This window comes from Vanessa atalanta, chromosome 26, assembly GCF_905147765.1.
Source record: "Vanessa atalanta chromosome 26, ilVanAtal1.2, whole genome shotgun sequence".
In the NCBI taxonomy this organism is placed as follows: Eukaryota; Metazoa; Arthropoda; class Insecta; order Lepidoptera; family Nymphalidae; genus Vanessa; species Vanessa atalanta.
This window is the reverse complement of record NC_061896.1, coordinates 7,778,355-7,805,837: the sequence shown is the minus strand read 5'-3', so window position 1 is coordinate 7,805,837 and position 27,483 is coordinate 7,778,355. Positions and strand designations below refer to the sequence as shown.

At 32.0% G+C, this 27,483-nt stretch overlaps 1 protein-coding gene across 2 annotated transcripts in view; it reads right to left on the bottom strand.

Annotated features, from left to right (window-relative positions):
- Nucleotides 1-571: 571 nt before the first annotated feature.
- Nucleotides 572-27,483, bottom strand: part of LOC125073929 (thyroid receptor-interacting protein 11-like) — a 53,057-nt gene continuing 26,145 nt past the window's right edge. For both annotated transcript variants that reach the window (XM_047685037.1, XM_047685038.1), the window contains 7 exons: nucleotides 9,279-12,458; nucleotides 8,996-9,180; nucleotides 8,704-8,867; nucleotides 8,159-8,362; nucleotides 4,145-4,289; nucleotides 3,455-3,675; nucleotides 572-2,731 (listed from right to left, as the gene is read on the bottom strand). In XM_047685037.1, the coding sequence (XP_047540993.1) occupies nucleotides 2,517-2,731; nucleotides 3,455-3,675; nucleotides 4,145-4,289; nucleotides 8,159-8,362; nucleotides 8,704-8,867; nucleotides 8,996-9,180; nucleotides 9,279-12,458 (4,314 nt within the window). In that variant the 3' untranslated portion in view covers nucleotides 572-2,516. The remainder of the gene's footprint in view (nucleotides 2,732-3,454; nucleotides 3,676-4,144; nucleotides 4,290-8,158; nucleotides 8,363-8,703; nucleotides 8,868-8,995; nucleotides 9,181-9,278; nucleotides 12,459-27,483) is intronic.

The following is a 27,483-nucleotide window of genomic DNA, read 5'->3' as shown; positions in this document are numbered from 1 at the left end:
TCTGAGAAATATGGAATTCTGATTTTGACAGAATTTTATATTCCATATGGATGAAATTATATTTATGAGTAAAAAAACAGTCGCCATAGTGTTCTTTAAAATTGACCTTTAAAGGAATTGAAATTTGGGATGAAAATTTACATGGGATACATTATTTTCTAACGCTAATAAATGAGCAAAATTCGTCTATAGGCAACATTGGCCGTTAATAATATTTGATGTATTAAAAACATTTTGGTATCGTTTTTATATTTAACTGAATATATCCCTTGTTAATTCTTTAAATATCAATAAAGAGTAAGTATTTTGTCCTAAATCAGTAAAATTATTCATTAGTTTCCGTATTTTTAACAATTAAAGTGATTTATACTCATTTTAAAAGCTACACTCAATTTAATTTAAAAATCATTGAAGTATAAAAATATAAATTGAAAATTTTATCAACAAATTTTTTAATCTGAATATTCCAATAAACCATATCGTTAAGTATATACTTGAATCTGTTTCTTTTTACGTTTTAGTTTTAATATAATAATTAGTGGTTAATCGAAATTTAAATAAAACGATTTCAAAGCATTTATTACTTTATTTTCATATAAATTATAAATCACAATAATTTGAACATTATATAAACAAGCGACTAAAACGAAACTACGTCATTTACAAATATACAAGCTACTCTAATGAAAGTACGGGTGTGACAGAGACAGCGCTATACGAGCAAAGTTTTCTTATATTTAAAACATTTATTTTTTATTATTTTATCATAGAACATAAAAATAAATGTGTGACAGAGATAAGAATACTAGAAAGTGTTTTTTCCTTGTTGCACTATCAGTGTATGGGGTTAAAGGAAACATAAAATGGCCCATTCGTCTTTAAATATATATACATATAAAAATACGTATCTGTGTACTACAGCGCACGCGTTAAAAATAATTAATTTATTTATAATCAAATTGTTAAGAGATCCCTTCATTATTCAAAACAAATTTGACTTTTCATCCAATTAATATACATGTTTACATTTTTACAATAAAATATTATATACACAAGGTTTCTACTTTTGAAGTATGCTATCTCGTTCTCGTGTATAGTGCTGTCTCTATCAACTTGATTCATTTGAAATGGATAATAAAGGCAAAGGTAGAGAGAAAAGAAAATAGAATAAACTATTGTTGTCTAAGTTAAAAACAAAATCAGAAATATATATGAGATATTTTGTAAATTTAAAAACATACATACATACATTACAAATTAAATACTATGTTCCTGTTGTTAAAATTAATATTATAACAAAAAAAATAATTTGAAATTAGAATTCATATTAATCAATGATGTAACTAATTCTATAACTTAAAATTTAAATAAAATGCTATATATTTATACAATGTATAATGCGAAACGAATTTATGACTATACGGAAAATATGACGAAGGCAGAAATAAAAAAAATAAAAAAGGATACGCAAATATTAGCAAACTTTACAGATATACTCCTTTGAATTTTTGTATGACTTTTATTTGTGGCAACTGGGCAAAAAATCTTAAGTATTATATATTCATTGAACTCAATTTTTTTAATGGCTTTTAGTTGAGCCGACATACAGGGCACAGAACGAATCGGTTCAGTCGAGAGAAAGAAGTCAATTAATTAATAAATTAATTTTGAAGATAAGCATAGTAGTAGCAATTCCCTTGTTAATTCTTAACCTAATTGTGTATTAATTGCTTAATTCGAATTTAGATCAAGCAATAGAAATGTCACATTTGACAGAATGTGGACACAGTTGCCAATTGCATCAAGCACAAATTGAATTATTTTTATTTTATATTTTTTTCGTACATATGAAATATAAATAAATATTAATTAAATAATTAGTAGTATATTAATTCGATAATTATGACGCAAATTAATATATTGAAATCGGTCGTACGATTGGAGTTACCTCTTAGATTGCTAACATTGCTTGGAAAGATACTTTGACAAGAGACTGTAATATTTAAATACCGGTAATTATTATTATTTTCTGTATATTAATTATATAGTCACGGATTCGTTTCTCATATTGAATAATTATTAATTTAAATGCTTATGAAACTACTAGCGTTTATATTAAATTATATTTTAATATAATGTATGACGTCATGAACGACAATCTTAATAGTATACAATTCAATGATGAAAAAATAAACTTCAAGCTATTAATATCTTCGATTAAATACTTTTTTTTAATATATTTATTGATAATTATTGCTACAAGTATCGGATAAACACGCACGCATTGTTTACGAACAATTAACTTATGATTTGAATCAGCTAAATTATAATATTAACGTGGAATTAATATAAACACAGATTAAACATCGTTTTTAAATCGAGAGTAAAATAAAAAATGACACATTCGGATTGTATTTATAAAAAAATCTTATTAACATATATAACACTTTAATTCGAATATAATAAATAATGGCGTCGGACATTCAAAACCAATCAATGTTATTACATTACAAATATCACATATCCTTCAAAACATGCTTCAGTATTGCACCCTCATTGTTCCTGGTCTGATTTATTCCCGTGTCCAGTGTGTTCACTGGAATGGCCCTCGCTTCAGAATCGACAGACGCCTGTGAAGCTGTATCCATTGAATCCAAGTTTTGGAATAGCAAATTATTGGAACCCGTCGATGGATTCCTTCTATGACCGAGTTCGAAAACTGGATTGGGACCTGGAATAAATAAGGAGAGCTCTCTTGACTTAAGGGTCAAAGTTTATGACGCCTTAGGTTATTTAATTATTAAATGTTATCTAGAACACGCACACACTTGTTAGGTGATGTGCATACATCTTAGTTACGCGCTTGGAAGCCCATTTAATCTTCCTTTGGCTGATACTGTTTTTGGCTGTGACCTAGACATGATCTAATGGAATGTCGGGGGCTTGCTATTGTAATAAATTTTATATATTAATATCAGTGGGACTGTTGCGGCCGACTAACTTAACTTGTTGGTTAGACTTTAATAATAACTGGCAATTGTAATGTTGAAAGGTGAGATTATTGATTGGCGAGTATTGTGTCAATAAAAAAAAAATATATATTTAAATTTCCTTGAGACAAAAAAAACATCGGTAGAGTTGGAAAAGTTTTTAAATTAAACAAATCTTTAAAAGAAAGTGTTTCGGTAGTCTGATAAATTCTTGCAACACCACAAATAGAACCACCTACAAAACAAACAAACAAACAAAGCTAAGTTCAAAAATATTTAAAAAAAAAATGAAAAGTAATTTACTTGTAATATCCTAATTCTAATACTAACAACGACTGAAGGTCAGAACAATAATATGGGTGTTAATAATAATGGTACCAATTTAGACACATGATAACACACGACTTTCAGCCATTATGTAAAATATAAATTAATAATTAATTATGAATGGTAGTAATGCTTACCAATGGTTGAACTTTTCCTAGAACTAGACACGGACGCTCTCCCCCCTTGCAGACCCATCATATCGGGCAGCTGCGCCCTCGGTCTAGACTCATTCTGCAGGAACTTGACAAACTCAGCAGCCAAGCTGTCTCCTTGGTTGGCCGATCGGACGAGTCCCAACTTTTCACATTCCGTCTGATTGAAGTCTAAGACCGTTGAAAGAATTCGGAGAATTTGTGTTCTGAAAATAAAGCATGGGTTGCTTGGAATGTATTTGAAAACTAAGCAATATAATATTTGTCATAATCGCCAATATCATTCGAATGCCTTCCTTGATTTGAACAGTGTTAGGGCTCAAAAACGGAATTACAAATTTATAAAAGTGATTGCGTAGTAATTTTGTCATTATATATTTTATGTAAATCTTTTAAGTTGTATAAGTTAAAAAAATGGGGATAGTGCATTGTTTTTTTTTCCATCTTTTGGTCTCTTTCTCTACCCAGTATACTCTTTTACGTGTCATCCCCATAGTCATTCATTTTCTGATATTCTCCTCAACTTGAGGCCATATTTTAACAAATAATACTCACATCGTAATCTCATACATATCAAACACATTTAACATATTCGAATTTCACAAAGGTATCCTAAAAAGGTTACGACATATAAATAAAAGGTCTTGTAACCGAAAATAATTCAGAGAAACATACCTGTTGAGACTGTTTTGCCCCGCTGTTAGGACGTAGTTGATAACGAGGTTCTTAACTAAGTTCTTATCGACTTTGTCCTGCTGGTTCGATATCGCGTTGTAATACCGTTCCTCGGCCGCCGTCACCGATGCTTGGAGAGTGCGGACTGAACGATAAATTCATTTCAATTATACAAATTATACAAGATCTGCTGTGCTATTCTGTAAGGATCTTCGCATCTCACTCGTGAAATTATGAAAACTGACTAACGGTAATGTGTATCTTTTAAATGTTATAACCAATATAATCCGTGTTTAATATCACTTTGACATTTCACGAACGTGTACTGTGATGAGTTTTGAGTTTGTTTTACAGAATAGCTTTACAAGTAAGAGATTATTATAATTGGTAGGGCTTTAGGCCAGTCTGCCTCGATATCACCTAAGCATTAGTTATTTTATCAGAAATCTGTTTCTGAACGGTTGAGGTAGTCAGTATTAATTAACACAGGGTACATAACATCTTAGATACTCTAGTTTGCGGAACTGTCAATGCCTATTCCTAGAGTATTCAATAGCCTAAAGTCTATGGGCGACATTTACAAGTACGCCATTTGTCTGACTGCTGACAATAGCATGATACTTCAAACTATACATATATCATTAAAGTCTTGCCAACACATCAAATATTATAACTTAGTAGTAGAACACAGATAACTTACCACCAAGAAACACTAATTATTAAACAGAGCATAGCACTAATTATTAAACGTAATATTCTAATGATTAAAAATAAAAAAGTAATTCAAACTAACTAAACACGAAAAATATATGCAATTAATATGATACATATGAACATATATTAAAATCCAAATACATACAAAGGCTACATGTAGAAATTTGTAAATTGTTTTAAAAGTGGTTCGAATTTTTACAAGCAAATGAGATTCAGTCTAAAAATACATCAGATTAAAAAAATATATTTACATAGGATAAATAACTAAGTCATGTAAAAAGGACATTACAACCGCACGTTACATAATATAAGTATATTACTCTGAAAGCATATTAAACGGTTTTTCTTAAATGATCGAGCAGCCACACCGGGTAAACAAAGAACCTTTCTTTATTTGAACTCTGTTAAATCAATACAAGTCTTCCAGTCATAATCTTACAAATATTATAAAGGTTAATCATTCATTCACAGCCGTCATATAACAAACTATTTAAAGTAAAGCTACCACCGGTTCGATATGTAGATTCTACCGAGAAGAACCGGCAAGAAATTCAGTAGTTACTCTTTTTCAACGTCTAAAAATACAGTCATGTGAGTTAAATGCAATTTTATATGTACGTCTCCTGCCTGGAAGTCAACAAGCATTAACTCCACGCTTTTTTATCATCAATATAATCTTGTATCGAATAATATGCCTTCTTTACCAATTTATTTTTTACAATTGACTCGAATCTATAAAACGGCAAAGTTAAAAATGTAATTTTACAAACTATATTAAGTGATACTACCTTATTAATGTATTTTTTATAAATTATTTGAATTTATCAATCGGCAAAGTTAAAAATACCTTGCCATGCCCCAAGAGACATTTATTGACTTTGCGGCGTCGGAAACTTGGCGTTACAAGCCTTAACCTTACGTCTCGTGCACATACAATGATTTTATCTCTGATTCTATTAAAGTGTAAAACCTAATATTATATATTTAAATTATCTGACGCAAAAATGGATCGTTCATGTCACATGTATTGAAATTAAATCGTTACAAGTACAAAGTACCATTACATTAACTACTACAAAGTTACTAACAGTATTTTAAAACGTATATTTACCAAAAAAAAAAAAACATGGTAAATATCCCGTTTTAAATACTGTTAGTAATAAAAATAAACATGTTAATTTAAAATCTTATACTACAAAGTTTAACAAATAAATCCAAACTTTTTCTTAAGCTTCAAATCATTCCATCATTTATCTACAAATAAAGAAAAAAATGATATACAGTACAGGATAAATAAATATGCAGGACTTTTTTTTCTAGTCTACGTTCTCACGATGCAGGTCGGAGTCACGATGCGTGCACCAACACGACCTCAAAGTATTATTCAGCCACTGGGTAGAGAACTAAAGGCACTGACCCGATATGAAAAATGCCAAAATTATCTCGAAATAAATTTTGGTCCTAACTCTTGTCATATCATTTTAAAGATTATTGCAAATTCCTATCTAGAAGACTATCCTTACTCCAAATTTCTGCACCAAATAATCATAAAACTTGTACTGTGGGTTATAGCCGAAGGAATCTTTAACAAACCTTCGACCTTTGAGCACGTGAGTTTTTAAAAAAGCAAAAGTGACTACTTTTACCTTTAGTAGAATTGATTGTTGTTCCTTTTTTTCGAGATTTCCTAGTAATAGAGGAAAAACATAATTTTGGGCATATTTTCAGCATTAAATAATTTGGATTTAGAAAATTGAAGTACTATAGCTTATCGAGTGGACATTTCGATAGAATTCGACGTTAAAATCACACGTGAAAGTGTTCTTTGTTCTCTGTTTATATTCCACCAGTACCTGAAGTAATACTCAGAGACAATGTGGCTATTTTTCTTCTGTATACTCTTCTACGGGATTTGGGGTATTTTTTTCAGTACTATTTCGAAAATATACATTTTTTTACTTCTATAGTTAGAATAAGTTACAAGAAAAAACTTGCAGTTTGATTCAATAATTTTCCAAAAAAAAATATATTTTCGAAACACAAAACATAAGACAACATTGAAGTGCTACAAAAATAGCAAGTGCAAATAAACAATCGATGCAAATCAAATCCAAACTTTTTTAAACAAAAAAAAAACATCTAAAATTAAGAAAATAGTTACATTGTTTAAAAAAGTTTCGACATACGATAATAAAACAGCACAACATAATCGAAAGCAAAAACAAAATTGTGATTTAAAAACAGACGTCACGACGTGATACCAAAGTCGATCAAACCCCATATGGTAATCTGAGTTGGACGCAACACGAGCTGTCAGTGACTAGTGACAGATGTCAATGTCAGTTTGACAGACCAATCGCGCACTCATAAAGTCTCACAGTTACCAAATGAGATTAGATCGGAGTTGGCGCAAGCTTGATTCTTGATCTGCCGAGAAGCTTATAAAAATAATCTTCCATTTTTTTCAATTAATATGCACTAACTCGCATTGGAGCAGCGATGTGGAATAGGATTCAAACCTTATTGAAACAGTGAGCCATTTCTAGGCTACAAGTCTAATTAATGATTAAATATACTGATCTTATTGAGATTTATTTTAAACCAAGACAATAAATAGAAGATTTAAATCGTAATGAATTTACTTAATGATATATTTACTCAAAATAAAAAATTAAAAACTTCTGCACAAACAGTAAAAAAAAATTCAAGACACACGTTCAAAGCAACTACACAATGAAACACTACACACGGATCTATACAGTTACATAAAACTTACGTGTGTGTCTCGCATACTCTACCGAAGCGGTACAGCATTTGACTGCATACCAGCTGATAGCCTGGGTTTAATGAACCCAGAATTACCAGCTGATATTTAGCCATCCGCTGCATATACTTCGTAACACTTTCTCGATACATTTGACTTTTTTTTTGATAAACTTAGTCTTGTAATCTTTGCGACAACCATCGCAACGAAAATTATTAAAGCCATGATTATTTTAAAGCGATAACATTTTAAAGTTAAATGTTGAATTCGTATTCGCTATCAAGCAATGCGTTAGCGATCTTGAAATGCATTCAACGCGACTATCTACAAACTATATCAGCGAGTCGCGGTGATACTTATTTAGCTTTGCCTGATCGCGTAGATGAGTTAATTTTATACATCTGTACTAAGTATTAAATTAAATACTAAAAACATACAAAAATCTACTTATCGTCTATTTACAAAATTACTAAACTATTTAAAACAAAGTTGAACATTAAATGCTATAGTTACTAATAAGCTGTGTCTACACTAACCTTGATCCTTTAAATCGTTTATCTGTGCTGACTTGGTTTCAACTTGATCACCAAGTCTAGTCGCAGCTTGAAGGCCAGCTATTGATTCTTCTAGCTTGCCATTTAACCTTGCTATTTCCTGCTGTAGAATTTCATTGTGACGTTTGATGTCCTCCATTTTGTTTCTCACTTTTTCTGTTGCGGAATGGATATCTCTCTCTTTGTCTGTAATTTTACAGTTCATTTTTAATTGTATTTATGATTAAAAAATTCATGAGAGAGCCATTTAGCATTGACATTTAAAAATGTCTCTACTCTGATGTATTATTAGAAACACGTTGTAAGAAATCAGAAAAAAGAGTCAGTTCGTAACCAAGATATCTCTTATAGGTACAACCACTTTACCAATTATTTTAGTGTTTTTTTTAAAGCATGTATATATTTGAACACCATAAATAAAGTTTGGATCAATAAATAAGTGTAATGCTTCTATATTGAATAAAAGAATTTGATTTCATTTGATGTATATTATCAAATTATGTATAGTATAAGAAATTGTGTCTTACCTAACTGGAACTGTTCTAAAACTACTTGCAAGTTCGTAAGAGCAGCTTCACTTCTGCTTCTAGCGTCTTCTGCTTCGCTCAGCCTCGCTTGGACTTCCTCGCGTTGTTTTTCCAATAGTTTGATTTGATTCCTCAAAGTTTCTACTTCTTGGTTTGCTCGGATACTATTTCAAATATAAACAATATTAAATTAAATAAAAATACCTTAGCATGTGTTAGTATTTGACCTTCTTCTTATTTATTTTTAAGTTATCATAGAAATATAAAAAAATCTTATATTTATATTATTTACCTATTGCTGGTGTACACGGTGCTCGTCTGCTTAGCCCTTTCTTCAACTTGATGTAATCTGGTTTGACATTCGGTGAGCTTGTGCTCTGACGTCATTAGCTCCTGCGTATAATTCTCTTCCATTTCAACTAGATGATGACGTAACCTTTCCAGCTCTCGCGACGAACTCTGCTCTTGATCTGACAACTGAAACCACGAACAACACAAGATATTGTTACTTTTTATTTTATAACATATAATAAGAAATAATGATATTTATTTATTAGTTATATGAAGACACATACCTGCATATTTTCTGCCGTCAATTTCTTTACAATGTCCAATTGTATTGTCAAACTTTTATCCAAATCTTCGCATCTTTTCGTTAAATTTTGTACAGTGTCACTTACATTAGCTAATTCAACTTTGAGTCGTTCGTGTTCATTCGTACTTTGATTCAAAGCTAATATTATTTCATCTTTCTCTTTGAGAGTTTGACGTATAGTTTCACAAGTGGTACAGTTACTTGAACGATCCCTTAATAACGCGTCTTTTTCCTCAATGATTCTCTTAAACTCAGTATTCTGTTCAAGTAAAACATGATTCAACCTCTGAATTTCGTTATGATATTGTATGCTTTCGTTATGTTTCATATTAACCAACTTAATTAATTCGTTTTTTTCAACTGTTGCATTATCTATAATAGCTTTAAATTCCGCGCATGCATTTTCTAAGGCGGTTGCCTTACTCGTTACATCCAATAACTCTTTTTCTTTAATATCTAAGCTGTTTCTTACTTCTCTTACTAATCTCTCTACGCCTTGTTTTTCTTCTAGTAATTTTGCATATTCGTCATTTGGCAGCGTGGTATTTTCGGATGCTTTTATTTTATCTGTTAATTCAACTATCGATTGGTTTAGCTCCTTTATTTGTTTGTCTTTATTATCTATGGTAAATTTCATTTCCGCATAAGATTTTTCGAAATCCTGAAGATGACTTGTTAATTTAGATATTTCTATATTTTTATTGTTAATTTCATCATTCAGTCCATATATTTGTTTATTTATTTCTTCTTTTTCTGTATGTAATTTTTGTAGCTCCTCGTGACTTTGGTTAGAGGCAAGACCGTTACGGTTTAACTTCTGTGTCACCTCGTCGAGAGAATTTTGGAGATGTCCAATTTCTTGATCTTTCATTTGGACACTTTTCTCAAGGTCTGTCACATTTTGACTAAGATATGAAATTTCGTTGTTGTTTTTATTCACCGTCGAGTTAAGGTTATCTATTATGGAATCTTTTTCATTGAGGTCTGTTATAAGTTTTTGAAATTCTTCTTCTAATTGAACGATTTTGCTATCTGTAGTTGATAATTCAACTTCAAGCTTCAGTTTTTTGTCCCTCAGAACCTCATTCTCTTCTTTAGCTATAAGCAATTCGTTATTGATACTATCCAACTGATTAGTTTTTGTTTTTAAGTCATTAACAGTAGCTTGAAGTTGAATTATACTTTGGGTATCATCCATAGTTTTCTTGTGTAAATAATTATTTTCATTAATTAATTCTTCTTGTTCCTTTTTGAAGTTTGCTATTTCATTGGAAAGCAGTTTAATTTTTTCTTCCAACGTGTCATTATGTTTGGCCATTTCTTTTAACTTATTTGCTATTTCGTTCTTTTCAGTTAATATTTTTTCAACGTCTGTAGAAGAAGAAACTAATGTTTTGTTTTCTGCAATTTTTTGTTTTAAGGTTTCATTCTCTTTTTCAAGGTCATTTTTTCCCTGCAGGATTTCGTCTGTTTTATTTTGAATGTCTTTTAATTTATGCTCTAAGTTTATTATAGTTGATTCCATTTCTTTATTAGAAGTTGTTTTACCTTGTATTTCTTTTTGTAGGTCTTCCACTTGTTTATTAAGTAACACTTTATCGTTCTCAATAATATGTATATCGATAGAAAGTTGTTCATTCTTTGAGTTAGCAGAGTTTAAATGTTTTTTCAAAGTATCTATTTCATCTATTGTTTTCTGAAGTTTTATATCATGATTAGCATTTGTATTATTTTCGAGCTCGTTAACAGCATCTGTCTGAGTTTTACATATTTTTAACTCATCGAGCATAGACATGTATTTATTTTTCATGTCATTAAGGCTTTCTTGTAATATTTTCTTTTGGCTTTGTACTTCTTTGAGTTCATTTTCTATTCTTTTAATTTCAGATTCAAATGTTTTATTAATTCGGTTACAATCAGCTAATTCTGTTTCTAATTTAACGAGGTTATCCTCATGTGTTTCTATAATTGGCTCCAGTTTCGACGTGTTTTTTAAAGCAGCAATCTCTGATATTAAGAAATCGTTATTTTTCTTCATTTCTTCTAATTCACCTTCAAGATGTTGTATGTCAGACGTCAGATATTCATTTTCGGTGGTTAAGTCATCTATTTGTGTCTGTAAATTATTGCTATTTAACTTTTTCTCCGAAAGCTTCTGTTGCAAATGGTCCAAATCTTTTTTATAAGCATTCAAAGTTTTGAACACGTTTTCTAATTTTTGCATAACAATATTTTCAGTACCAGAAGGCATTTCACCAACGTAATCTACTGGCAAATCAAAAGTAACATAACGATTATACAGTTGCGTTATCTTATCAGGTTTTAGAACTTTAATTTCTGTGCTATTTTGATTTTCAGAATCTTTTTGAGCTAATTTACGTTTAAGTTCACTGATATCCCTTTTCAAAGTTTCAATGACACTTTTAGCATTATCGTCTATATTTATTTCATCTAGATGCACTTGGTTTGAATCACGCCTATGTTTGAGTTCATTAATTTCTTTTAAAAGTTCGTCATATTTTTCTTTAGGGACCATGAGTGCTTCATTGTGTTTATTTGAGATCTCCAAATCATGGTCTAGCTTCGTGACTTGTTCCTGTAATTTAAAAATTTCCTCGTGTAACTCTTGATTTTCTTCTTGAAATTTCTCTGCATTTTCTCTTAACAAACTGTGAATTCTTTCTAAATTCTGATACTTGTGATGCAAAGTATCGTAATCAGGTTGAACGGCTTTTAAAATCTCTATTTGTTGGTCTCTTTCACCTATTTTATAAAGGAGTGATTTTATTTCCGTCGTGTATTCATCATTAGAATTCTTGAGCTCTTCGTATTCACTTTTAAGGACTTCAAAATTCTTTTGCAGCTCTTTCTTTAGAGTGAGCAATCTGTCCATCGCTATCTGATGTTGATTGTCTAAGTCTTCGAGACTACAAGTTAAATTTTTATTTTCTTCACGAAGTCTATTGAGTTCTACATCGTTATCCGATCCCTGCTCTGTAATATCTCGTTCTCTCATATTGTATAGTTCATTCTGTAACGCTTGTATTTGTAATTTGTATTGCTTTTCAGTATCATGATCGAGTGATTCTGATGTCTGGGGTGATGGAGTCCAATGCCAACTCGAATCATCTTCCTTGACGCCATTTTTTCGGGAGAGTCTCTGCAACGAAAATAATGTAAATTAATACGATTTTAAACTCGAACGTAATTCGTAATCAAGTGATGAAAGTAGGTTTGATAAAAGTATTTATTTGAAGAACTTATTTAAAAACCATTGAAATATTTTAGTATGTTGAATAATAATCTATCAGAGAATGTATTATTCATTGGCACTTTTAATGTAAGTATAATCAAAAATTTCAATTACATTTTAAACGAACATTTTTAATTTATTTTAATTGTATTCCTGATAATAAAATACGCAAAGAAGAGTTACTTTATAGTAATTATTTGATAATAATTAATTGGGCGATAAGTAACCAACTAAGGTTTATAATGCTTTACAGTATGATTATATAAAATTTAAATAGACAATGTATGATGATAAATTATTGAAAATAAATTCGGTTGTATATTTTCACGCTAGAATCCATTTCAGATAAAGCATGACTTGGTGTCATGCTTTATCTAAATAATTTTAAATATTAAGATCGATATTTATATATTTTTTAAAATGTTGTAAAATAATTTTATTATATATAATAAATGAATAAACTAAAAACATTACAAAAAATAAAAAGAGAACGCCCTGTATAAAGTCTCTAGTGTCTATATATTAATGAACGATTACAAAGTACAGCGAGGAGTTTAGAAAAAAAAAACCTAACACCACTTAACTCAAGACTCGTAATTCAGTTGTAATGTTATCCTTATTGCTATCGAAATAGAGGTGTGAATTAACAGACACAGTGTACATTAGGCTTAAACGCCTGTTCAAACACGATAAGTTATCTCCGCTTTATGGCTTACTGAGTCACGTTGTAACGTTAATGTACAGACATACATGCAGGTTTTTCCCTTGTTTTATTCATCGATCGATAACCATTCGAGTTTTACGATATATTTTTAAATTGCTGAAGCTATTTGTTGAATGACTAGTAGCATTATTTTTAATATTACTATACCATTAACAGAGGTGACTTTTTTATAATGCCCAACTGAAAAAACTACTAAAGCAATATACATAAAACTATACTGGAAGATGCAGAGCGTTTCGGAGAAGGTTTTACTATATAACATGATTACATAAGTGCCTACGATAAGTATTTTCGACTATTAACGTGACACGCGTGAATGTCATGTTCTTGTCAGCATCTCCGTAACTAATAGTCCGATTAAATAAAACAGTTCACCTTTATATAGAATTTTTATTGAGAGACCGATGCTTGAGCGTTTAAACTCAGGCAAGCACCACTGAATTTTCATGTCCTTAATTTGCGTTTATAATCCATCTCGAGGTCAGCGGTGAAGGAATATATCGTGAGGAAACATGCAAACATTTGGAGCACCGTGGTGTAATTAGTTCTCTTGGTTTCAAAGGGAGAGAAGGCTTTAAGCCCAGCAGTGAACAGCTACAGTTGATGACGTAAGCGATTTAAAATAATTTTAAGCTCATACAATAATCGCGATAACTTAAGAAAATATTATAATCGAATAATGAGGTGTGAGAATATACAAATTAAACGATTCACAAAAATTGACAAACCCGCATTTCATTTTTTGCTTAAGGTTATGGTCAGGGAGGCTAAATTAAAATTTATCAAATCATTTCATTCGGCTTAGTTATTGTTTCAAGTGATTCTACTCGGGAGATTTGGATGTAAGCGTTAGCTGCTCCATTAGCGATGGATTACTGCTACCAAACAAAACATAACTACCACAAAGGAAATCATTTCTGTTTTTTTATCTTATATAGAAACATTCAATTAATATTTTACCTCCTGTTCACCCATAACTCACCACCAAACATAAATACTTATTGCTTTTTAGTAGGAAATATTAGTGAACGAGTGGTGAATTACAGGCACAAATGATAAATTATCCGATAGTTGGTAGCGCACTGTTGATGTACGTATAGGAGTGATGTATACTTATTACAACGCCATTGTCTACGGGAATGTCTATAATATATGTATCACTGAATCAAATGTATCGGCTAGCTATATTATATAACAAGCGAAAATCCACCGTCGCCTCCCCGACTAATACATTCACATAATGAATGGCGCAAATTACCTCATGTCCTTGCGGTTCGTTCACTGTTGTGGAACAAATGTTTTATTTGACGTTACTTAACCAACTTACATGATCATTAATAAGACGGTTCGCTGGCGGTTTTTTTTAAACGTACGTACGTATCCTGATAGTTTTAATATTCTTGTCAAATTTTCTTACAGACTTTGGAATGATATTCGACGCGAATAATGGTGGGTTTTGGTGGTATTACAGATCCGTAAGCCGTGGCGGTAAACGCCATAACGCTCTGCTTATGCTGTGTGTGTGACAATCTAAATTGAATTTCGCAGATTTTATTGAATCATCGGGGCACTCAGAGCGTTTAAGGTCTACGAGTCGAAATGGCTTATGTGTACATAATATATTTTATTATTATAATAATAAAAACAATATCGTATATATTTTATCAACACAACTGAAGCCTCAATGTCTTTATTATTGTGTTGCATATATATTTTTTTTATTTCTTCAATTATATACATATATTTATATTTATCAATGGTAATGACATTAATACGTGTGAAGATCCACCAACCCGTATAAGAGCAACGTTGTGGAGTCAGCTTCAAATTCTCCTTAAAAGGAAAGGAGGATTCAATCGGTCAATCCGAAATATTGTATCCCTAACTGTATTTAAAATCGCTAAAATTTTATTTACATATATATCCGTATTCATATCCAGATCCGAAATTGTATAACCTACAGACATGCTCCCACCCTTTCCTCCAAATAAACGTAAACTTTTAAACATAATATGTTTTTTTATATTAAGTACGCGCTAACTACGTACCAACTTCAATGTAGTACTATTTGTTTAAACGAGTTTTATACATAAAGCGTAAAAATAGATAAACGCGTCTATAACGAGTTGGTATTAACGTTCTAGCATGTTGAAAAAAACAAAATAAAATCTTGTCACTCGTTGTCGTCAAATAGATTGTGTTACATACATAATTTAAGGTTTACAGCCTTTATACTAATTATACAGGTGGTACCACCCTATCACCAGTAAATACATTCTAAGGGTGAGTTAATCCAGTGTCAAAACAGGCACATCGAATATAACATCTTAGAACCCGTGGTTGGCAATTGGCTATTGCCAGTGTAATTATGGCGACCATTTACCACCATTCCATAGGCGTATGCCTTCCGAGTATACATTAAAATAAATGAACTTATTACGCGTTTAAAGATTAAATCCTCTAAAATCGGGTTTGGAAACTGCTATACGCTTAAACATTTATGGTTTATGATTTTTAAATTTGTCTATAATATTTATGTTCCTGCTTAGAATAGATTATAAGACTATGTATTTGTGTATAGTTGTAGTAATATCACATGTTCACTCACACAGACACAAAATCATCGGCGTACATTAACAAATATAAACTAATTTGTTTTTTTTCTCTGTCTCAATTCTTACATTTGTCATCTCATGCACACTAAGACATTTTGTAAGCACGATCGTCACGCACATAATGATGCGTGGAGGAGCGCATCTTCGTGAGTGAATCTTACTAACATACATATAAAGCCAAAAGTTTTAATGGATGTTTGTTAATCAAACCCGCCAGAACAGCTGAACGGATCTGAATTAAATAACTAAGAGATTAATTTCATTTCAGAAAAATATACCTAACACCTAAGACCATACCCCCACACCCCCCGACACACACACACACACACCGTGGCGGGAAACTAGTTTATCTATCAATCATATGGAATTAATATACTGATTTTAATAAAATGTTCCTTCAATAAATTGTTTTTTTTTTTTTGTTAGGCGGTTAACACGGAGTAACGGTCACCACATTATTTGAACAGCACGGGCATTAAGATTACGTTATCTGCTATCAGCGGTTATCAGTATGACCGCTGGGTAAACTCAACTTAGGTGTAGTAATATTGTTAAGCTGAAAGCCTTATTTACACTAGATATACGTAGATAAGTTACATTTATCCATTAACTGTATAAAATTTAACCACAATATACGTTTAATATTGACAGACGGACAGATTCTAATCACAAATAATTACATGTCGAAGGGTGATTTGATGATTCGAATTTCGCGAAAACCTATGGATATTTTTAATCTTACACATTTGATTGTACAAAATTGACTCAAAAGACACTGTTAAGTCTGACTCTTTGTGATCTTGTCGGTCTTACCACTACACTGTAGTGTAATTATAAAATAATTATAAAATAGTATCGACATTAACTATTCATCCCTGTTTCCGGGAATATCTCTGGTTTACCGGAAAACTCGACGTATCAAATTATCCCATAGCATACACATAATTTATTATAAGACCCAATTGCAAGCAGTGTTCTGGTGATATCCCAACCCCCAAAAACATTTGAGAGAACTTCAGGGGCGCCTCACCGTTGATCCAAATCTTGATCAATATCAACGACGATTACCAATTATGGATTAATTTTGCTTAATTAATTTCGAAAAATAGCAATGGTATTGATATTTTTGCAACAATTGCTTGACTTTATGATATTATGATTTGCATAATGGGTTTATTATTTAAGCAATATTATTAAGTGTTCATAAACGTTACCGAGACCTGGGCGTTCAGGTCATTTGCCTCGTAAATCAGGAACCAGGCTTGATCTAGGCACAGTTAGGCCATTCTACGGGCATTTTATAGGCCATTGTTGACGCACGGATTTCTTATTGTGCTTGAATGCCTACGTCGAAATAATAACAGAAGAAAACTATGAACAGATTTATTTTAACGTAAGATATTAGTTTTGTAATATCATCCTTATCAAACCTTTGGTAATTTCTTACACATGTATAACGGATAAATCGATTAATATGTATTTTCAAAAGTATATATATATATTATATTGGCGGACAAGTATATGGGCTACCTGATGGTAAGTGGTCATCACCGACCATAGACAAAGGTGCTGTAAGAAATATTAACCATTCCTTACATCACCTATGCGCCACCAACCTCGGGAACTAAGATGTTATGTCGCTTGTGCCTGTGATTACACTGGCTCACTCAACCTTCCAACCGGAACACAACAATACAGAGTACTGTTATTTGGCGGTAGAATATCTGATGAGTGGGTGGTACCTGGGTAGGTACGTAAGCCCTACCACCAAGTAACAATATGACACTACACCCCCTGTAGCCCCTCCCGTTGGTCATAACGTCATATTACACAATCTATAGCCATTCCGAATAAATACCAATCTAACGCAAAAAATCTGTACCAATCAAAGACTTCACTTATATAATAGGAGTATAGATTTGCGCCATTTTCAAGGAACCCTTTCGCTTCGCCTGCAAAGTTAATTTGAGTTTTGAGGCTTACGTTTCTCATAACCCAAAAATTTATATGACCATATTAATTTGACTTTGAATACTAAAAATTACCTTTTAATTTATATGTATATTTTAAGTCTATAATAGTTTAAGCTTTGATCTGCTTTGATTGATCAGTTGGTCAGACTGATAAATAAGTATATAAGAGAATTATTAGTAAATCATGTATATATTTAATTTTGAAAATAAATAACATATGTATGTATATTATAATATAATCAAAATTATTTATTTTTCGTCGAATTATGAGAATGTCAGATTAAATAATTCACATAGTCTGATTGCGCACACAGTTGATAAAATCCTACACAGTTATCTAGTCTCGGTTAAGTATGTCCATTATGACTCCTTTATGTTTAAAATTGATTATATAATTAAATCTAAATTAATATTTCTAATAACGAAACTCAGGTTCATAGTATACAGAACATAAGCTGATGTCACCCAAGGGATTAAGAACTCGCGTAGGAATTTAGATATGGAAGATGACGATGACGATGGGGAACATGATGTTAGCAATATAAATCAATTTGAATTAAACAAATATTTACAGGCTGTAACAAAAACGCATCGAATCGGACTGTACGTGATACACAATATGCGGAATTTTGATATCAGTAATCTTAATAAGCAACGAAAAGATTTTAACGCGATTTTAATATTAGTTATTCCCCGAGACTTGCACTGTGATCAGTGTTCCCATATTAATATTACAGTCTTATTAAATAGACATTAATATCTCTTTTTTCAAAACTTGTGTTTATTAACAACCCTCAAACTTCCCACTAGTAGGCACCAATCTCTTTTTAACGCTGCTTCACTTTCGATTCTGTTGATATCTTTGTCAGAATTTTATACGAAACCAGCAAATTTCCTTACGAGATTTTACTTTAAGACCATGCTATGAAAACTTTGGGGTGATAGCTTAGATTTGATCCTGCAATTTTCGAATATGATCCAATGTAACCACTGAGCTATTTTAGTTAAAACATATATGTAAGTTAACACCTTGAACCCTTAGACCGGTCTCAGCGTAGCGTCGTCGTTAGAAGCTATAAAATTATCTATATTCATAAACAGCAACCGTCGAACGTTTAAACAGTAACAATTTGACACAGGTTGCATGCCGCTGTACTGGACAATGAGGTTTGCGCAACCACAAACGGTTGCTCGTCGATTATGGAGATTTTAAGAATCGGCGGGAACCCGGTCAAGGCGGAGGTTGGTTTAGTTAATTTGTCGCTTGACGTTTATACATTATTACATATTACTTTGCGTTAAGTACGCTCGTTCTACTTATTTTGTTATTCTATTATTTAGATAATATCTTAGACCTTTTAAGGTATTTACTTTAGTTAACTTACAAAGTTATTCTGCTTCAAGTTAAGCATATTTGTACACAAAATTATTTTAAAATCAATTGTGAAGATTATTGTTAATAAAAAAAGAAAAAGCAAATATGTATCTCGTTTAGATTTCTAAGAGGTCAATTCAATTTTGATTGACAAAGATACAACTTGCTCAATTTCATTCAATATATGCCTGTTTCCTTACGATGTCTGCCCGAGCAACAGATGAAGTGTTAACAGAACTAGAATGCATTGAATGGCGCTTGCGCTGATCATTCTATCCACGGATCTTTTTTTGTATGGAAAAATCTTTGGCTCAAGACTAGAATCCTTTGATTTGTAGTAAATTAAATATTCGCCAATATTCGAAATATAAAATTAAATTAAAGATTTAAAAAAAAATCATATGATCAAAGTATTAGATTTCGACATATCGCTTCTAGTCCCGACTAGTGAATTCAGTAAAATTTTACGACCCTAGAAAACTTGACCCTAATGATGAAAACACCGAGTACATTGATGTTGCAGATTTATAGCTCAATAAAAATTGCTCGTCACATATTCGTTTATTTATATTTACCTCGTTGGATACCTTGAAATGCCACGTAGATACACAGATGTTGAGGATTTGAGAAAGTCCGAAAATCACCTTCAGAGATCTCATCATTGATACATTTGTGATGACTTAAACAATCATTTAAATCAAACGATTCACAAAGCACCAGATACGAAGTAATATTTAATATCACTCACACATATAGAAAACTCGATTTTGTTACGTTCTTTAAACTATATTACATCTACTTTAATGTTCTTTGTATGTGATTTTGGTACATATGACATTTCACTTTTAACTATTCAAACGCCAATAACAAACACATCATCTGTTTTTTATCATCCATTATCAATAAACACATTTAGATCTATTTTTAATCGTATAATATCGTCACTTGTTTCTTTCAAAGCTTCCACAGCATATTATTTTTAAATTACAGTTATAGGTTTAATGGTATGAGTATTTTTTTCAATATCAGCTATAACAATAGTCAATCGTTCACTGGCAGCTGCGAACTGGCCATGCTAAGTTTTCATAACATGTACTATTGTGTTAGTAGCTCTGTGTTGTGACTAGTTTTGAGATGAAGACCGAATTGAATAATTGTATTGTCTCATTATGTTGTAATCGGTGACATAAATATTATTAAAATGACATACGAATGAGACATCGCTTTTGAATGCATTTTATTGGAAAAAAAACATTGGACTTTATGTATTAGACAAATGTATAAACAAAATAGATTAAAATGGTGGCATTTCGTTCGTACTAACTAATTTATCGTATAGGTAGACAAATTGGAAAATGGGTCTTAAAATTGTCCCTGTAAAATTTATTGAACAACCCTTACATTGCGAATGCACCTGCAAAACGAAGATGTGATGCGCCCTTAGTTCCGCTAGCTTGCTGTACCTTCAAACCTGAACACAACACTACTACTACTAAATATACCTATTTGGCGGTAGAGTATGTGATGAGTGGATGCTACCTACCCAGACGGGCTAGTAAAAGGCCATGAAGATACTAAGTTTATAGATGTTGGATCCAAAGATTCAGTATTTATTTCTCTGGTATAGTTAGTTAAGTACAGAAAAATTAGAAGATGACTTTAATGAATAGTTACGTATCTATAGTTACCTATAATATTAAAACGTATCTTAAATAAGATTTCATATGAAGATACGAAATCGTAACAATTATTTGAAGCACCTAAAACTATTTTAGAGTTTATTTATCTTCGAAGTTTCATTGAATTTCTTAAGTAGTATTGATAAGAACTCTCTGGAAACACGTAATTTTACATTCTTCGACATTAATTAACCTTCTAATTATGAACCTTCATCGGATGTTTAATTTAGAGCCGAGATGGCCCAGTGGTTAGAACGCGTACATCTTAACCGATGATTTCGGGTTCAAACCCAGGCAGGCACCACTGAATTTTTATGTGCTTAATTTGTGTTTATAATTCATCTCGTGCTCGGCGGTGAAGGAAAACATCGTGAGGAAACCTGCATGTGTCTAATTTCAACGAAATTCTGCCACACCTTCATTCATATAGGCCTCCATCTTTAAATCGAGGTTTTAAGGAATTATATCTTTTAACACTAAAAGAGTAATTTCGATTCGCTTCAAGATCTAATTTTACAAATGGTTTTTAAATTCTTATCATTAATATCAGTTGCAATTAAAAATGAATATCAGAAAAAATTACTAGATAAATGTCAATCTCTCTTTTCGTCTTCATTAATTTAACATTTGAAAGAAGGAGACAAAGCATAAATCAATATATGTAATTTTATATATCACAAGGTATATATATTATTTAATAATATTATAAAACAAATAAATAGATGTTTCAAGCAGAAGGATGATACACCAACAGCACTTTTGCTGTTGGTGTATAAACAAATAATACTTCATATTTAGTTCATAAATTGGATATATCGGTTTTTTTATAAATAATAACGACAGAAGTCGCGGCAGAATATATTCTTTTATAGAGTAAAGTATTAGTCAACCGCGTCAAGGAGCGCGTCAACAAATTTTTATGTCTTGAGTTAACTCATTGGGAGTTCCTCAGGGTCTCATTTGAACCCGGAATATACATATAATACAACTCGAACGACTTATCTGTACAGATAGTCATTAAATATAATCAAATAGAATCAATTTCACATGACTTAGCGTCCTTCACAATTGCAATAGCGTAACGAGTCGCGTGCGAAGTTAATGACAAAGAAAAATCAACTATAACAACATAGCAAACGATTCAAATTTCCATGGAAGCTTGGAACATGTCAACGATTTAAAAAAATAAGACTACATTTATCTTTAACAACTCAGATATAGAGTGTATTTTTGATTGCAAGCACTGTTATCCGTAACCAGTAAATATGACTTATTGTACTTCAAATGCAGTTGTAATAAAGGTCATTCTCATACGACGTGTTTTCCTATTGTAAGAAGAAACACTAAAAACCTCTAATGACACGTTTGAAGGACTTCTCAAAACCAAACGTATTAACTCTTTCTTCGTGCTAAGTAATTTTAAATCTAATATCAGCGGTTTTAAGGCTGATATTAGAATGTTGGGTTCAGAGTTATGATGTATGCAGATGATGCTACGCCTGGTCCATTCAGAATGCATGGGCCAATGTCACTTTGACGGTGTATGATTGACGGTTATTTGTTAGACAACGTATGCGTATGTAAAATTGTTAGAAGAATTTTATTTCGTGACAAAACCTGTCGTATCGATTAAGAATTATTTTAGGTATGGATTCATTAAAATGTAGATAGATATGATAGATAATTAATTATAACAATTAATCCAGGTAAAGGTAACTTAAAATTTTTAAAAAGATAATTATGATAGCTTAAAATAACGAGTTCCGTTTAATCGTATCATCACATAGTAACTGAAATGAATTTTATGATTCCATAATTCATCATATCGTTTTTTGATGTATTAGTTTGGCGGACGGGCAAATGGGACACCTGATGGTATGTGGTCACCACCGCCCATAGATATTGACGCTGTAAGAAATAATAACCATTCCTTACATTATACCAATGCGCCACCAACCTTGGGAACTAAGATGTTACGTCCCTTGTGCCTGTAGTTACACTAGCTCACTCACCCTTCAAACCGGAACACAACAATACTAAGTTTTGCTGTTTTGCGGTAGAATATCAGATGAATGGGTGGTACCTACCCAGATGGGCTTGCACAAAGCCCTGCCACCAAGAACGTACCTAAACCTACGTACCTAACGTACCTTTGAAACACAGTAAGGAATCAAAAGATTGACTGTATCGACTACGCACTTTCAAAAGTAACACTAATGACAAGAAAAACTACAATTATTAAAAAAAAACCTGTTCTACAGAATATCCTACAAAATGTTAAAACCGTCTTTTTTATTAGCTTGCCTTTAAATTGTCGAACGTAACATAATAACATCGTGAGAACATAAGGGAATTTAAGTTATTCTAATGCAGTTATGGTGTCCATCACGTAAAACATAAAAGAGTGGCGTGCGTGGCGGAAAACTGGCAAGTCGGTCATGGCGAAACGTACATATTTATGTTCGCTTCGAATTATGATCAGTGGCCTTGGCAGCGTCATAAAATACCATAGATGCACAATGCATGTCCGTAATTTTGAACACGAGAATGTCCTATATTGCTCTGATATGACTGCCTATTTACTATTTCAGAAAATTCATCCATTCAGCTTCAAATTATTTCCTTCAAAGATTACGAAAACTTAAGTTAATCTAGAAGACTTATTATTTTTAGAAGATTAAATCAAATCAAAGTTCAATCAAAATCAAAAAAAAAACATTCTTTATTCGACGACACTTTTGAATCATCATTTTACAAGATTTTAAAGATAACACTTTGATATATAGATTTTACCGAAAATATTCAACAAGAACATCATCAAAAGCATCTAAATAACAAAATCCAAGAAATGTAATAATGAACACTGACGATTTAGTTTTTTCATAAATCAAATCTTATTGAGGACTACGATACAACATAAAGTAAGCGTTGTATTACTGTTAGCACATAAGCTATACAAGGTTGTGATGATATCGTCAAAGGTGTCATGTCTATGCAAATATCAACTCAATAAATTGTATTCAAATGTGATAATTACCATCAACCACCAACCACTTACCGAAGTAGAATGTTTAATTATAAGAAATGAAAATGTTTAACGCTTAACAAACCAAACATTTGAATTGGTGCATCTAATCACGAATCATTCAATCGTCAAACGTTATCTTGTATTGCAATATTGTGATATGGCGAGTGACTCAGCGTGGTTACAGGTAAATGAGACATTATAATTCAATTTGATGGATGGCAGTTGTTAGCATTGACAGGAAATTTGTAAGGAAACATCCTAGGATTCTCGTCAATAGATCCATCATTATTTTATTTTATATATGTAGGCAGGCGGGCAAATAGCCTACCTTATGGCATGTAGTCAAAACTGCCCATAGATATTGGACAACAACAACAACGCCAATGAGCTACCAACCTTGGCAACCAAGTTGTGTGCCTGTAGTTACTCTAGTTCACTAATCCTTAAAACCGAAACAACAATACCAAATAAGGGACGAGTGGGTGCTACCTACCCAGTCGAGCTTGCACAACGTCCTACCATCAGTTAAAACTATTGACTCTATTTCGTAGCACAGAACGAAGAAAGGATAGTCAGAGCTGTAGAACCCTCAAAGGACCATTAGTTCACTCATATGATATTTCATAGACGTAAGTTCTATTAGCACATATCTAATATAAACCAAGGGGACAATAGTTAACCACAATGTTGCATTGTTCGTACCGCAAATTCCTTTGACATCTATTCAGACCACACATTGTTTGAGTTTCGAGGCAATCGTGGTCAGAGTTTTTGGATGAAGAATACCCTAATCTAGAAAATGGTAGTCAAAACACTCTTGTAATAGTTACTTTGCCAAAGACGAATAAATCTTAAACACTATATAACAACTAAGTACTTTTATATTTATTACATATCGACCATTATTTAATTTCTAGAGAAATAAATTTATCCTTAAAAATATTACAAAATTTTCGCAAATTTTTGGCGGTTAAGATCTTGCGAATAATTTACATGCACACGAAGTAAATAATACTTTAGGTAGGTGCACATACGTGCTACACTTATTTAACAATAAATAAATAAAAAATTGCATCATTGAATTTTCAGAATACATTCAGGATGAGTCTATGTCATAGCAGAGACAAGAAGGAACAGTTTCAGGCTGAGCTTCCAAAATTAGCAATGTGTGATTCTATTCTAAAATGACTAATTTGTTCTTCTAATTTCCCGCCATTAATGTCAAACCAAGAACGTCAGCCTTGATAAACCGACGTCACTTCCACCGTTGGCCCTATACGAAGGGACAGGGTACACCTCAGCTTCTTATGTTACAACTGACCTGACTGATCGGCTTCTTAACCGCAGCTAAGGTACCAACTACCGGAATGAATAGAGTGAAAGTAGAAAACACTAACAATGGAGCGTATCATATAACCATTCACTATGTTTTTTTAAATGTTTTATTTTTCATAGCAAATTAGGATTAAGGTCGATATACTTTTTAATTTATTTTAGGATCACAAATGAGCAAAGAGGTTACTCTTGATATACGAGTATGATGATCTTTACCCATAGACTGCTGCCAACAACGTGAAATAAGGTAATACGTGCCTTGTGCATCTAAGCACTTACTCACCATTAAATATGAAATACAATAATAAAATTATGGTACTACCCAGAGAGGCCTACATCTAACCCTGTGACTATTTCCAAATATATCTATACGTTATATCAAAGATAGTTCAGAACTACGCTACTATGCTATAAGACCGTAGATTAAGAAATATATAATTAGTTTACCCACCATAGACCAAATTTTTTATAAAGATACCTTCTGCTAGACTATCTGTTTCTCGCGACTCCAAATGCGTCTAGTTAAATTTTATAGTAAACACCAGTTATATGCCTATACCTTCTAACCAAGATTAACTCTGTGCCAAGTTCCGTTAAGAATTTTTTTTCGGTGTTTCAATATAAATGGCATTGAGTAATGAGACGGTAGCTAGTTTAAAATTAATACAAACATACCATCAACTCTTCCAACGTGTAGATATATCACTTTTGCATACAATATCGATCGTTCAACTTCGTCACCGTGTACTGTGTAAACAAACGCGTTGCCTAGCAACGCAGCTATGATGGCCGACATGGAGGAGCGGGACCGGTATACAGCACTGGCAGGAGTGAGCGAGAGCTATAGTTTGTTGAACGATAAAGCCTGCGCTGGCGCATAGTTCACGGTTTATTTGGTGTTAAGTTTTTATTGAGGAAATTATTACTTCCTACACGCACTATTATGGCTCTAGTATTGGAAATAAAATTTGCATTTCCCAGGAGTCGTAAAACATGTTACAATAATGAGAAAATTTTATTCTCGGACCCAAGGTTTACTTCCAAGTTATAAGGAATAATGTCAGCTCGTGCATTTCATAATACACAATCAAACCTATATGCTAAAAGCTTGTGCCATCATAGTCAAAGTTCATACTTATATCACAATCTAAAAAGGTATAAAATCCATCTTAAACCAAAATTCAAATTGTTTGACATAATCTTTTAAATAATAATCAAATCTTCAACAAAAAAAAAAAATACAAAAAGGCAATTCAAAGTCCGCCATCAGCCCGTCAAAGGCCGAAAGTAAATAAAGTTAAAATAAAAAACTGCAAAGGCAAAAGGCCCACACGCAATACATTCTCACTTCCGAACGCAAGAGTTATTCCAAAAACAAATAATGCCTCGCGAAATGACTGTACCGCTATAAAAATATTAAGGTCGAATAAATATTTTTTATCTGTTGCCATCCATGTGTTATGACGTTTAAACTAATTAAAAAGTATGTAGCGATGTGTTTAATTTTAATAACAACATAAACAATAGAAAAAAAAATATGTTTATATAATCAAACATTATTTTATTATACAGTTATGTTAAATGGACAAATTATATAAGGCCTCTTTTAAAAATTATGAACATGTCAAAGTGACAGTGACATTTTCTACGATGTTATCTCTGTATATATTATTAATCTATAATATTATCTGTGTATAATTTAGAAACGAAATTTACTAGATGACTGAATGTCTTTAAAACAATTAAAAAAAAAGAAAACAAATTGTAAATATTTCCCTACGGCGGTTACAAAACGGGCAGTTTACAAAAGAAAGATATAAGATAAAACGACAAGCGAGATTTCATCACACAGAGTATATTCAGAACGAACTTGCGACACTAAGGCGAACTATTTAAATTTATTTAAATCACAATAACTGCGTATTTACTTGGTAATAACGTAGATTCTGAAGAGTTAGGTTGCGAAACCGTGTACGTAAGAGGTTGTATGGATAAGTGATTTGTGCATGGCTTTATTGAATTCATACAAGTACTTTCTGATATCTGAGTTAGAGCCAAAATGGCGGACCAGCTTTACTGAATTGGTGTTTATAATTTATCTCGCACTTGACGGTGCGGGGTTGATAAATATTTGTCTAGCATTCCTTATTGTTCCAGCTTGGTGGTATACGCTCTTAACTTCAACTCAAGCGAAGCGGATGCC